Genomic DNA, 15441 nt, shown 5'->3' with positions numbered 1-15441 from the left:
GTAATAACTTTTTCACACTGGTTAACATAGACTGAGGTGAATCAAGTACAGATGTTTACTTCACATAATTAATAATAATACACATCATTATACTAAAGACAGACTGAAATAGAACCAAAAATATTCATCTGTATGTTGTGTGTGTCCTTTATAATCATGGTGTTTTAAGGCCTAGCCAAAAACAGAGATGGATGGCACTGGTCAGGCTGGTGAATGCCGCCCTCAATAACTGTGGACTTTCACAAACACTTTTTATTTTAAAACTACAGTTTTCTCTCCATATAGCTAACATGCGAATATGGTTAGAAAGCCGACTCTGAATGGCAGTCTTACCTGTTGCACGGCCACGACATAGGCAGGGAGGGAGTCTTCCATAATGCCATGCAGAATGCTTAAGTGCACAGCTGGTAATCTATGCCAGATGTAAAATGGTGCAAAGCCAGAAATTTCCAAAATTATCTTAAAGGGCAAGTCTGTGATTGGGGTCGGGGTGTGTGTGTGTAGGGAGGTGATTAAACTGGCAAATACCGCAAACCTGCGTCAGCAAACCTGCACCAACAGTTATTTTCCACTTGCTGGAGTTCTTGCTTCTGATGAGGAGTAACTGCAGATTTTAGAGGTTGAGATCCCTAGAAGAGCTGGGCTTGTAAACCACAGCTCTGACTTGCTTAGTTTTGTTTATTGTTGTTGGGTGGTTTTTTTCCTTCCTCTTCGGTAAAACAGAAAGAGCGTGCCCTACGCAGGCAAAACTACTAGTTGCTGGAAAGGAACAGACAACAAAATGATGAGAAACATGCATGCAGTCAGTCTTAGAAAGCAGGGTTGGGATTAGATTGATCTTGGGATGTTTAAGGAATGGCTGCCATTCTGTATAGTTCTTTCGAGATGATATTCTTCCTCTGCTGCATAGTCATAGAGGAAAATAAAATGGGTCCAAGGTAGCACCCGAAAAACCACTTCTACAGATGCCAAAAAATTTAGTCTTGTAAGGAAGCCCTGACTGAAAAGCATGGCAGCATGGCAGAAAATTCAGTGTGCTTGAACTCTGTTACAGCAGACTTGTTTCAAAACAGATTGGAAGGCCAGTGTTTTCAGAGTGCTTCCTTGAGGGTCCAGTTGAAGTGGAAAAGGGTTTCGGAGTTGAGGTATATCCTTTTCTGGCAAGGGGAGTAGGGGAAAAGAGGAGGTGAGGAGGGAGAGATTTATAAGCATTTTTCACATTACTTTTACTTTCCTAAGATATGTAATTCCTCCTGTTTGACTAGAGGTGCCATTTCTTCATTTCATCTATCGTACATTTTATCTGTCCAGTAGAGATCCAAAATATGTAGGAAAAATTCTGTTGGCTTTGGTTATGTTATATATTTGGCATAAACTTCCTTCTGGACAAAGCTCTTTTTGGACTAAAGAATGGACTTATCTGAGAAATGGAGTGTACAGATTCTAACACAAAGCCAAGATTTGATTAGTAGAAGTTTGTAGTATTTGGCTTTTAGCTCTAATATTAGCTCTGATCCTGGTATCACTTCGGTCTGGCAATGTGTCTGTGTGTGCGCGTGCATGCTTTTACATCTCTCTCCAATAGCTGCATATCAACTAGTATTTCAGAGATAGCTTGTGGCATAGAATAATCTTCAGCTTGTCAGTGAGTTACCCTGGCACATGTTTTGAAGTGCAGCCTGAACCTCTCTCACAGTTGAAGCTAAATGTGTTAGAGTTGGAACACCTAATAATTATTAGAAATGGCAATTCATATCTTGAATGTTTTCAGGGCAAAGGTGGTGGGGAATCCATATTACCTTGTCAGTTCAGTAGGACTCAATGGAAAAGCAAACCAGCACATTTCACTAAAATCAAAGTTTCTATTAATTTTACTGGTGCAAAATCATTGCCCACAAATCCCTCCACCCCAAAAATGTTTCAAATCTGATCAAACCTATTTTATAAAATCAGCCAAAGGGGGTTCTTCCAGAATGTGCTTTGCAGATACATGGCTTAGCTGATGACGTTTTCCCACCTACCTCCATGTGGACTTCTTGATGATGAACTTTCCCCAGCTACTTCTGATCCCAATCCAGGGATATTTTAAACAGAAATATTGATCAAATGAATCTATTTTAACAAGACTTTTATTGAAAACATACACAAAGGCAACATGTTATTTAGCTTCTGAATGTACATATTAGAGAATATTCATATTATAGGAGATTTTTTTAAGAAAAAGAGAAATACAACTGACATGCTGCAGTTTACATTACTAAGGCATTTAGGCTTAAGAGCAGGTTGTACTGTGTGTGTGTGTATGTAGATGTATATACACATACATAAAAACACATACACACAGGTTATCTGATTTGAAACTGTACAGTGCTGTGCAATTTATTTTATGCTTTTTTGTATTTTTTTCTTTTTTCCCCACACTAAATAAAGCTTTTGTCCAAACGGTAGAAGTTGTTCACAGAACAGCAGTAATAATCTACTCTTCAAGAGTTTGCTTACAATTACAATACTAACGATGCACAAAAAAAACCAAAAAAAAACCCAAAAAACCAGATCTTCATGGGAAAGCTCTCTCTTACCAAAATGAGGCTCAAGTAAGAAAAACACTAGTTTGCAAAGGCACAGTGGAGACAGGTTTTAATGCATTAAATACAACATGAATCATTCACAATAACAAGTTTAGTGTTTCTGGGAACTTTTGTAAATACAACACAGTTGGTCACACAAAAATGTTTCTGTTGATTTGTCTTGGCAACTCAGATACATCAACAGTGTAACAGCATAACAGCTTTGTTCCCATCTGACAGAAAATAATGGCAGTTCTGCAAGGCAAATGTTAAACCTGACCGTATGTATTTATTAATTCCACAGTGTTTTGACAGATTATAGGGGATGCAACTTAAAGGATGCTGACACGCTCACTGAGGGCTTTCATTTCTGTTTCCTCTGGCTTGGTGTTTTCATTATGGTTAGCACTTGGACTGATAAGGTGTGTTGGATACTGCAATCCGTGTTCTCCTGAATACTGTTCCCATCGGAAGTCATCGCTTTCATGGGTGATATAACGTTCCCCCATTTTACATTCGAGTTCCCTCAAATCTAACCAGGTTTGATAGTCCTGAAATAAAATAGCAGTATTAGTCTTAACATTATCTAAAATAAATGTCATTCCCTTCTACTCCTAGTGATATGAAAAGTACTGTTAGCTTGGCTGATAATCTAAATGCCATGCCTTTCTAGTACTCCAAAATGGAAAAATCATGTAATTACTAAAATATGAAATTTGCCTACAGAGACAGGTATCTTCTTTAGAAGATCGTTTGATAAATTAATTTTGTTGAACTGTCATTAAGTGTAATATGGAAATGTTATAGGGTGTTTTGTAGAATGTATTGTAGTCTACAGATTTTTTTATGACATTTAAATGAGGCATGGGTCATTTAAAAAAAGCTGTCTCCTGCTAGCCAGGAGATGAGTAAGAAACAAGAAACATCTTTCTCTAAATCATACATTTATATTCTAATGATCTATATCAGATAGTCAAGACAGTTGCTTCATCTCAATATGATGGTGCCATATATGAATTCAGCTTGGGCTAGAAAAAAAAAATCTTTTCCATCCTTAAGCAAGTACTGGTATGCTCATACAGCTACACATCAAAGCTACTTTGGCATTCTGTTTTGACAGTCAGCAGTAAGAGTGGAAACTGGGCTGGTTCTCGTGCTGTTTAGCCTGTAATGCCCTGCAGCTTCTGATCTGCCTGAAATAGATCTCAAGTACAATAATCTTCTCTGCCTGTTTGCACCCAAAATAACCATGAAACCATAGTTCTAATAAAGCCAATCCTAGCCCCATCCAGCCTAGCCTCTGCTCACAACCCTGTATTGAATCTTCTTTTTGCTCCTCCACCTTCTCATTTGTGAAATGCGTGAAAATGCTGGTCACCTAGCCAGAGCACCAGAACATCTGCACGCTTCAAATGCACAAAAAACCTTCATCCTTGCTATCTCACATCCTTCGGCCCACTACCTACATGGAGATCCCCTCAGAAATCACCTCTACCTCGCACTGCCCTACTCCACTGTTCTCTTTCCTCAGCCCACAAGATTGGGCTCTTCTGGAAAGAGGCACCTTCCTGTCCCTGGTGCCAGGGCTGCTGCTGTACTGCCTTGCCTTAGCTCACCTCCAGTCACTATTGCACAAGGGATAAAAGTAGATGTCTCTGCATGCACAAGGGATAAAAGTAGATGTCTCTGCATGTGAGCCTCCATGCTGCAGGCCTTAGCCCAGCTTACCTCTCTGGTCCCCAAAGACTCAAACAAATACATTCTAGTTGCCAGGGACAAGAGAGCAAACATTTGAAGAGGAAAAGACTAGAGGGTGTCACAAAATCTGAGAGGAAAAAAGCAAGCCCAGTAGAAACATCCCTGGGGGCAGTTTTCTAGCCCATTTCCTCCTATTCCAGCAGGTGACCCTCTAGTTTGAAAAACAATGATCGAATATTAAGCTATTGGAATAGGATGCAGCTCTCAGTTTAGGTAAAGATTTCTTTTGGACTGTGGACTGGATATCTGATCTGTGCCATGCCTTACTTCCCTACATGCAAATGTGGATCCCTCAGGAGAGAAGTTATAATGCTAACAATTAGTAAACATTTGAGAAGCAACACAACTTGACTTTAACAGTGATGTGGGTAATACATATACTCAGACTGACAGACTTTGGATGTTAGGGTTAAACTAACTAAATCAAGAAATCAGGCCATTCTGACTTGCAGTCAGATCAGAAAATACAATGATACTACTCTTGTAGATTAACAGTCCAAGATATAAAGTCTATTTAGAAATAACTTCTTCATGGCTAGTTTTTAATAGAAAAGCACAATACATTTACAAAGGGTCACCTGCAAATAATTGGTAAAAGGAGAGAAATAAATTATTCATGTCCAGCTTAAAAATTAGTGGAAATATTTCATGTCTTTTCAACAACTAGAAGATGCAGTTCAGTGATCACTGGCCTTGGCTACCCTCTAGACATGTTAAAAAGAAAGAATCATGTAATGTCATGGTAGGGTGTTTTCTTTTTCTGATTTCTCATCTGAGTAGGAGTTAATAGCTAGGAATAACTGCTGGTGTTGGGCAACGGGAAAAAAGATTATTTGGGGAAGTATTTAGACACTGTAATTAGGAGTGGTGGAGCATGTGCAGGAAACGTGTTGAAGCTGATGTCTTAACTACAAGAAGAACTTAAGAAGAGCTAATGATGACAATGCTGAGATCGAAGCTTAAATATTCTTAAACTTAAGACTAAAATTGGATACAATGAGCTACCCCTTAATACCAACCCCACAACTTGCTCTCTTGAGCAGGTGCCCCGAGAGCACCAAGACCCCCTGCCGTGGCTGCCTCCGGGCTCCCTCGGCCATGGCCCCATCGCAGCCCAGCCTGGGGCCACCAGTTGCTGCCTTGTGGCATCACAGCAGTGCCGGCTCCAGCCCCGCCACAGCCCGGCCCCTGCCCGGCCATGGGCCCCCCCGGCCCCGGGGAGGTGCCTGGCCTTGGGGCTGCCCCGGCTGCCCCCAGGCTGCCTGGCTGCCTTGGGGTGGGGGGACGGGCCCTGGCGGCCAGGCCCAGCCTGGCCCTGCTGGCAGCCCACACCAATACCAGGCACAGAGAGCCCCCACAGCACCTGGACAGGTCCTACATGCTCTCCTGATTCATTTTTCATGATCCTGAATTATATAATTAGAACTATCCTAATGCCACTCACTGCATTGATTCTGTTTTCTGTGTTTCGCCTTGCAGTGATTTTGATGCTGCCAGTATAAAAAAAAATCAATATATAAAGAGACAGTGGCTGCTGGCTTTTCAAAACATCATAACATTTCAATTTTCAGTTAAAGGCTTCAATTGAAAGAGGCTAATGTATTTTCCTGGAAAGCATACCACTTCACTAGTTTTTTTCTGATGACTGTGAAGTGGCAGCCCATTGATTAGCTTTGATAATAAGTAAATCAGAGTAGAATTCAGACAATGAGAAAATATAAGTCAAATGGCTGTAAAGCATTTTTTTTTAATGAGAACATATATTCTCACTGGACAAATGAGATACAACATTTTGGTAGTGTATTTTGACAACTGAGATGCATTTAGTATTGGAATCTGGTACTTCAAAAGTTAATTAGAATCTGTAGGTAAATTGGTGAAGGAGAACGAGGTTCTCAGCATCTGAAAACATCTTCAGGCTTGTAGATTTACTTTGATTTTACTGTGCTTTAAAGACAAAAAGATGTTCTATATAGGTTTAGAGCCTAAATACAGAGGGGAAAACATGGAATTTGTAGCAATACCTGTAACCATGGGTGGCTTAACGTTTTGTCCACACTGTAGCGCTTTCTCATTTTCACTTGCAACAAATTATTTATGAGATCAATAGCTGAAAGGAAATAATATTGGAACATGTCAGCCCCCAAAAAACACTTGTTTTAACTACAACATACAGAAACAAACATACAAAACAAAAAACAAAAACTGCAGTTGGAAAAAGAGGACAATTGTCAATTCGGTTTTATTTTTTTAGAAACTGCATCAATGCAGATCTCCCTGAAGGTACCCACGTACCCCTTCCTCATGGGACAAGGCTGTTTTACTCAACAGTGCCTGCTGGCTAGTACATCCCAGACCTCTTTGTGGTCATTTGCAGGCATGAAGTGAACACTAGAGACAATTCTCACTCAGTTCACTCTCAGATAAAAAAAAGTAGGTGAGGACTACAATAGCCTTTGGGTACCACAGCAGAATACAGTAATGTATATGTATATTTGAGATTGTCAATGTTACTTTTAGATGACTGACAGTGGCAGCTTCCTAGACACTGAGTGGAGAAATTGGGCTTTGTAAGTAAAGTCTGCAATAATGCTCTTCTGAACTGAGCATTGCCTCTACTTGCTAGTCAGCAGTCTGGTGGTTCATAAATGCTAGAGGGCTGCTTTGGCTGCTTTACAGATTACTGGATGGTTATGTTTTTGAAGCAGATCAATGATTCACAGAGGTTATAGTAATGTGTGCTGTGGTGCCTGAAGGGAAGAAGCTCACCAGTCAACGACCAGTGCAGTTCATTGAGTGATCCATTTGGAAAAATCTTTGGGATAAGGCTGCTGAGCTTTGAATGTACCTACTAAAGCAAAAAAACAGACAAAAAACATATAAGGTTATAAGGAAAGGTTAAACTACTCTAGGTGGTGTTTAAAGTTCGGCATACGCTCTGGAGAAGCTTCTTGTTATATAATATTTGACAGGTCACAGAAAATTACAGTATCACTGTAACTTTGCCATTGTATCACCATGTGCCTTGGCTTGCATACTGTCCAAAGTATGCTGGCCTATAGCTCTGCTTCTTTCCCTGTATCAGGGTGAGTAGGAAAGATTGCCTTGCAAGTAACATGGAAACCGGGGATATTACTTGTCAACTGTAGGGCTACACAGGATCATTGAGGAAAACTAGTTCTGGAATCTTCAAGATTGATGTTGCTGCCAGCTAGATAACAAATAATAACCTCGCCTTAAGAGCAGGAGAGAGGACAAGACTCTTTAAACTGGGAAATCTATGACATTGCACTTTATGCAGCAATATGGAAAAGCTTTTCTCGTTAACAGACTTCCCATCCTCCACCTGCCACCCCCATTTGCCAAACAGACTCTTTTTGTGTGTTTCTGTTCTGGGGGTAGGTTGCTTGTACCTCCTGAGAGCCTGACATGCCAGTTCATGCAGCTAGTGTGGAGGCAACCAGACTGGTCTGGGTGTAGCCCCTGGCTATGGCTCTGAGTGCAATGTCCAGGAAAATGGGCATGTACATGGCAATCTGTCTGGACATTTGCAGTAAGTCTGACAGACAAAACTATCCTTAGCAATAATGCTCTATCATTACAATAGCCCTGACTTCCTGAATTTTATCTTGGAAATCAAAGAACTGTGGAAATAAGATAAAACAAATCTCAGGGCTTTTGACAAAGAAGGGGTTGCCAGAGCTTCTGAGACACACTTTCCCTGGAGCAGATAGCCCTAATCTTACTTTCTGTGTTGTGGACAAACAGATTTTTAGCCACTGGTTCTTTTAGTGTAAGGAATAATTCATGCGAAGTTCTCTAACTCATGTTTATTTCGTTCATGTTCAAAACGTCTGTGAAGTCGATATGGGAATCATAAAGCCATTGAATAGCCAGTAGACTACCATGGATAGATGACAGCACACCAAAAGCTCATTAGCTTCCCAACACAGCAGGGTTAATCTGTCCTGTTCTCCGCCCCCCCCCCCCCCCCCTTTATTGGTAAGGGATGTTCTTGAGTTTTAAACTATGCGGAAAAGACAGGAAAGCTAGTCAGTCATATTTCATGGTTCAAATTTATGGGTGGTGGTTTTTGTCTTGCCTTGCATTCGGAGTTTAGATGGCCAACTGGATTGTAATGTTGCTGTGATGAAGTTTGGAAAGTGATACCCTTTTTTCATTTAGAAGGTCTAGTTATAGAATGTCTTCTGACAGAAAAAAGTAACAAATGGGATAAAGTAATGATGGTTGTTTTTATTTGGTGCTTGGAAGAGGGGAACATGGTCCTTACCCACGGCAGTAAGCCCAGGAGTCAGCCAATATCAGCATATTCTGCAACATTCTCATGCTACCCTTAAATTCTGCATACATTAGACTTTTGTCTGTCTTTTGCTAAGAGCGCCACTGCTGAATGTGAATTTAATTAGGGATCACATTAAATCTAGTATCTTCAGTTTTATAAGATGTCACTGTTCATCAATTTCTATGAAACTCAGTTTGGCAAATGTGTCAAGAACTTGATGAAGCACTGATTGTCCTTTTAGAAGACAATCGTCCAGATATAAATATATGTTGCCTGAGATTTGCTTCCGCTACTGCCAAGCTCCTATTGAATATTCTTGCTGCCATAGAGTCTCCAAAAGACAGAATACTATATTGATAATATCTCTGTTATGCATCTGAAGTACTTCTGTCCAACACACTGGAAGCAGATATGGTCACAAGCCCATGTTTGAGAAGTGAAGTGATGGATTTATACATAGCTGTTCAGCCTCCTCCAGGTTACAACAGGATGAAGACCCACTTGCCCCTTTTTTCTTCCCTTCAGAATAATCAAATACTAGATGTAATAATATATTTCTCTGTATTCTTGGGAGATATTGTCAATGGCGTGTTGAACAGACCAGAAGGCCGTTTTCTAGACAAGAGATGGCACACAAAGAAAGATAGAGAGGGAAACTAAGAAGCTGCTAAAAGGCAGCTTCACAGGATGGTCAGTACTGAGCAAGCATTTGTTCTTGGGAATGTCTGAGGCTGTTTGGAGAATGTGACAAGGAAAACTAGTGAAAGGCTCATCAAGCTGAGTGTAGCAGAGCTTCAGGGAGTTGTTTGTTCCATGTTGTAATACTCTGATGAAGCATTTTGACTTTCTGGCAAAAAGGTATTTGGTCAAGGAATACCTTGTGAGTGGTCACAAGGCTCATCTAAACTTTGAGTGTAGCATGTTTTACATATTTTCTTAGTGAAGATTTCACCTCTTTTTAAAGGCAGGATAGTCTGTGGCCTGTACTTCCTAAGAGATGTTAGACTGATCTTCCTGATTGACTATTTTTTTTTTTAGTGTTTTTAGTGGCCTTAGTAAAAATGGAGAGTTCCTGAAGTGTCATGAAAATCATTTGCCATCAAGATGAATGCCAAGGTGATGGCTAAGCTTTGAAAATGAGAGACAGAGAGACAGAGACAGACACCTTTAAGAGGCATATGACAATGCTTCAGGATCTCCCTGCTATTTGCATACCAGTCATAGCCCACAGAGCTGTCTGCCTTTTTCTGGATGGAATGTAATCAAGCAAGGCATTAAAGTTGTTAACATCACTAGAAGAGATGGGTGTTCCTTAATGGAGAGGATCATTAGCTTAAGCCATTCTCATGGGTTTGGGTAGCTTATGCCAAATCTCTCTCTAGCTTTCTCATGGATTGCAGGGTAAATATCTCTGTTAGTGACTCTGGAGAGAAAGGCAGTGACATCAGCAGCACTTGCAGGAGAAGGCCAGCTTGGACTTGATGAAGGCATCTACTGCCTTCAGGAACTAGGGCCATCAAGCCATTCATAATGATTCAACATTACTGGAGACAGTTTCAGATTCCTTCTTTCCTCCCTTTCCCAGACAGTGAGACTGAGACGGTTACCTTGAGCTCCAGCCCTAGTTTACACAGATGATCTGCTTGTTTCACCACTGGAATATTGCTGTTTCTGTAAAAAGTTTTGGTGTCTATTGGTCTATGGTGTCTAGGGTTGCTCTCTCCAGGAAAGTTTTGAATATCACTTGTCTCTTAACAATAAATGAGGACAAATTCAAATGTGACTACTATGAGGATTTAGGGCCCAAACTCCCCTAATTTTGGTACTCTAAATTTTCATATGTAGCTGAAGAATGGGATCAAACATGAGTTTGGACAGCAGAATAGTATTTGCTATTTGTACCCTCAAGGTACATGCAATCATGCAATCTAAGCAAAGCCCTCTTCTCAAGCATAAAAGTTCTGAGTATCATTTAGAAGTCAAGATCCAGGTGATATGTACTGGCAACAAGACTGCTGTGTAATGGAAAGCAGAAGCAAGGGAGTTCAATACACACAGAAACTGAAGGATTAAAGGATTTTCTTAGGAATCTAAGATATTCTGTTAATGGGAAAATTTGGAACTTAACTGGTGTTAGATAAAGTACTGAGGTTCAGACACTAATACGGTACATGGGATTATTTAAAGGAAATGAGGAAAAGATCCTGGCTGTTTTGTCTTTTATATCTTACACAAAAACAAGTGCTGTCCTGATAACCACTGACTAAAACAATTTGGTCTAACTACAGTGCATGTAAGTTGCACGAACTGTGAGATTCATGCTGACTCAATTTCGGAATTAAAAAAAATATATATTTATATAATTAATGGTTTGATTATTACTTTTCAGGTTGCATGACTTAAAAACACTGGAGATACAAATTGGGAAGGTGTTAACATTTAGTTTAGAATTTCAGTTCAAATTTCACTCAGGGGACCAACGTCAGGACATAAAATTTTCTATGTAGGAAGAGAAAGAAGTTTTGAGGAACTAATTTAGAACATCTGCATTATATTTTAAAAGTAAATATTATGAATTTTCACTAGAGGCCGATTCTTTTTTTTAGTCAGAGTTTAAAGTTATCCTTGCCAGATATTTTAGGAGTTCTATAAAGGCTGACCATACACCTCTATGTACATAATGTACAACATTATATACAGTTATTAATAAATGTAGACAATTAAGAAAGACCACCTATGTTCTGCACATCTCTTAGCAGAATCCCGTAGGAATCGTCACGGAAGCAAAATGTATGCAAGTTCCGAGATGACTGTGTTACTGCTTTTCCAGACACATTTATGGGCCTGTATTTCCTTCCTGTCATTAAGCATAGCAAAAACAGCCAGCTGAGGGGCCTACCAAGTTCTGTGAGTTGCAGACTGCTAAAGAACATAAACTAGCCTCCTGACTTCCAGAAAGCAGGACTGGTGGTCATTTAGATAGATGATCATTCAGTGGAATCTCCAATGGGGAGATTCAGATGCAACCTTAAAAAGCTATATAGCCCCTTGATTTTAGGAAAGAATGCTTTTTATTTGTATTTTACTAGAAAGAACCGCCTGACTCAGGAGGTTTATATTTCTAAACTCTTTAATGGTATTTTATTATGGCAAGTAATTAATTGTAATAAACACAGTAACAATCTACACACAAGGATCAGTTTAACACATGATAATTACAGTCTTTATAGGAATGATTGGTTTAACTCAGTTAGGATGTAACCTACACATTAACACAGAAGTTTGCAAAATGTTTGCAAAAGCTGTTATGTACTACTTTAGTCCTACCAAATAAGCTTTTGCCTTTCACAGGTTATAAAGAAGAAATCATCCTAAGAATATTAAGAAAAGGAGTGCTAAATTAACAATAAGTTCACACTTGGTCTGGAATTTTTAAAGAACACCTGTAATATCATGTACTCTTATAGCTGTCACTTGTAAAAATTTAAACTGATGCCATCAATGTAAAACCTATGACTTAGGCCCTAGATTCTTCCAAGTATAGCTCTGTGGGTCAGTGGTATGATTTCTACCCCCCCGCCCCCCACACCCTATTGCCGGTCAATACAGTTTTATTCACAAAAGCTCTAGTGTCCATGCAGTGGATTTGGCAAAAAAAAAATCTTTGGCTGGCAGAGCTTATTCTTTTCAAGGAAATGGAGTCAGCTGTACTATCAAAATAAATCTTTGGCAAGTAGAAGCAGCAACTCTACAAGAGAGTTTTTCTAATACTGCTCCATACTAGCAAACATGCCTAAGTATGGCCAAGACCTTAGCTTAAACAGCTAGTTAAAGATTTACCGAGATGGAGAGCATCTTTGAGCTATAACATGTACTTGACCTCCTTGTACTTAATGTTCATTCATGTCACTTTCTCATTAATGCGTGAAACAGAGTTTCTATTCACATTATGCTGAAACAAGTCTATAAAAATACCAGCTTGAAAGCAGCTGCACTATTTATTCTTGACAGTGTAACAGGCACACCATGATCAAATTTAACACATGGAAGAAATTGCATAGTTTCCTCCCAAATTACTTAATCTGGAAGATGGTATGAAGTACCTAATCAACACTGAGCACATCAGTGTTTAACAGGGTAGCAGTAATAGCTCTGTTGGTAGCTGATGCAGAAAAAAAAATCAACAAAAGATTTGTGCATACAATGATTTATGAAAATTCCGTAACAGAAAGAAACATGCACTGAATATGCTAAAGCATGACATAGCATAATTTAGGCTCATGCAGCTCAAAAGAATTGTCACCACAGTGAACATACATTAGGTAAAATATACTAATAAGAACAGGGGGAAAAAATCCTTCAGGAAATTTTGACTTTATAAGTAGCATCATTTTTTCTTTTTTTTGTAATGTGTAGCTAAGTCAGAATAAATCTTTTCAGATCATGTAAATTTGGTGGACTGAAAGGTCAAAGCTGGGATCAAAAAGACAGTTGAAAACAGACTCCATGTTTAACAGATGTGGAATTTACAGCTATAAATAGGAGAGAATTCTGCAAGTAGATTCCCCTGTATTAATATCTAGCACACTTCTCCAGTGAAGTCCGAATTAAGCCCAAACCTTGTCATAGGAATATTGTAGGAATTCAGTGTATTCAGAAAGGGAAACTGGCTTGACAATAATTGAAGCTAGAGAGGCTACAAATGGTAGATTGGACAGTGGAATGTTGAATGACTGTGACAAAATCTGCTTTTATACAAATTACCAAATATTACCATAAGAAAATATCTCTCCACAATAATATTTTATAATTTTCTGTAGATGTACAAATACATGCTCAGCTTTTGGGAGTATTCTTATGAGAGAGAGGGAGAGGGAGAGAGAGAGAGACAGCACGTGCGCAGACACACTGTTGGAAAAAGAGGCAGGGAAAGTGCAGCTGTTTGCTTATAAAAATTGGTGAAATTCTAGGGAGACTTCCTCAGTTTTGGAGGCCTGCAACTTAAAGAGTTCCTTCACGCTCATTTATGAGCTTCTTTCCACCCCAATTATAATGTTACATTAATCAAGTTACATCCCTGAAGGCACAGCATGGATTACTGTTGTATTAGGTATATAAAACAACCAATTATGCACAGTTAAAAAACACTTTGGGTGTTTTATCATCATCTCTATATGTACATCTCTTGAAAAATTTATATTCCAAACTTTTTTTGTTTCTCCTCCTCTTTAAAATACTTTTATTTTATTGCTATTTGCACTGCTGTAATAGCTGATGCTTCAACCTAAGGTCAGTTTCCATTACACTCTATACTGTAGAAAAGACATATTTAAAATAAAATGGCCCTGACCTGAAGATCATAATACTCAAAATGAGAAAGGAAGTGGTTGTAACTAAGAAATTATGTGGGGATGACAGTATAACACAGCACCATACACACAGCAGGTGCTTATCAATTGTTGTACTTTTACATTAAGCATCTTATCAGAATATCTTAATGGATGGAAGTAAGGGAGACAAGGAGTGGTATTATGGCCACTTACATAGACCTCCTTTCATGCATCATAGCTGAAATGGAAGAAATCATGGAAATGCCTGTTGGAAACTCAACCATCAAGGTATGTATATATTGCTGTTTTAATGGGGGTGAAGGTCAGAATTCTCTCTGGAGGATTCTGTGAGATATATATATGTATATATATAGTGGAAAAACCTTAAACTATAAAGATGAGTGGGTTTGATGAAGTGAGATAAGGCACTTTATAACTGAGGTCTGAGCTTGAGGTGTGATGTTTGAGAAGCGTTCTGAATGGAACAGTAGGGAAAAATCAATTTGTCAGAGCTACGGAAGTTGAAAAGTGTTAGTTTTCATAGGTTAATCTTTTAAGGGGAGGAGAGGACAGAAAAAGCATTACATCAAAAAGTCATGCCAGAATGTCTCAGCAGGAAGAGATGATTATTAGAACGTTGTCCAGATGTTAAGATATCAAACAGAGACATTAGGGAGAGAAAAGAGTCAAAGGCAATGACTACACCATATTTCTGAATGACGGAGAAGACAGTACTGTTCATGGTGACTGGAAGAAGTTAGACATTCATAGGTATCATCCGCATATGGATGCTGCCTTCTTTCTTGGGTTGTGACTCTGGATAAGTTTAATTTAAAACATTGCTAGAAAATGCTAATCGGACAGTTGCAGTGCATACAGAAAAAGCAGTTTTCAAGAAAAAAAAACTAAAACAGACTACACTGCTACATTCATGGCACAATTTTCCTCCAAAATACAAACTTTCTTGCCACATGTTTTTGCTCTGAACCTCCTAAATTTTAAATTATTTTTTATATAATCAAGCAGCTTAAGCTGTTGTAGGTCATGGATTTTTACAAATCTATCACCTCATTATCAGCAGAGTTTTGATTGTAGAAAAGAGAATTTTATCTTCCAAAGTTTAAAATTTTAAAATGAATAACTTAAAAAAGAAACACAGAATGGGAATATTTATTTAGGCTACTTTGCCACTGTTATTGTTCTTCCGGCTACAATGCTTATGTATCACCTATCTTGTTTTTTGGGGGTCCCTCCCCTTGAATTGTTTGGTTTCATCTCCCAAACTAGAATGCTGCTGCCTGGCAATATCAGAAAGAGCATCTACTAAGCCCAAACAAATAATAAAACCAAAATGGTGATAAACACAAATCATTCAATCTAATTTGTGCACAATATGTTAAATCCAGTGAAGTACATGATTTTTGGAGAAAGGAACCAAGCTTTCTCTGATTACAAGAAAAATATAAGCAAATAAAAATCTAAG

At 38.9% G+C, this 15441-nt stretch overlaps 1 protein-coding gene across 2 annotated transcripts in view; it reads right to left on the bottom strand.

Moving 5' to 3' along the window:
- Nucleotides 1–2111: 2111 nt before the first annotated feature.
- The window catches only part of PRKD1 (protein kinase D1), a 153945-nt gene continuing 140615 nt past the window's right edge, over nucleotides 2112–15441 (bottom strand). For both annotated transcript variants that reach the window (XM_026100254.2, XM_026100255.2), the window contains 2 exons: nucleotides 6350–6435; nucleotides 2112–3118 (listed from right to left, as the gene is read on the bottom strand). In XM_026100254.2, the coding sequence (XP_025956039.1) occupies nucleotides 2900–3118; nucleotides 6350–6435 (305 nt within the window). In that variant the 3' untranslated portion in view covers nucleotides 2112–2899. The remainder of the gene's footprint in view (nucleotides 3119–6349; nucleotides 6436–15441) is intronic.

This window comes from Dromaius novaehollandiae, chromosome 5, assembly GCF_036370855.1.
Source record: "Dromaius novaehollandiae isolate bDroNov1 chromosome 5, bDroNov1.hap1, whole genome shotgun sequence".
Classification (NCBI taxonomy): Eukaryota; Metazoa; Chordata; class Aves; order Casuariiformes; family Dromaiidae; genus Dromaius; species Dromaius novaehollandiae.
The sequence above is the reverse complement of the archived record's forward strand: the minus strand, read 5'-3'. Positions and strand labels throughout refer to the sequence as shown.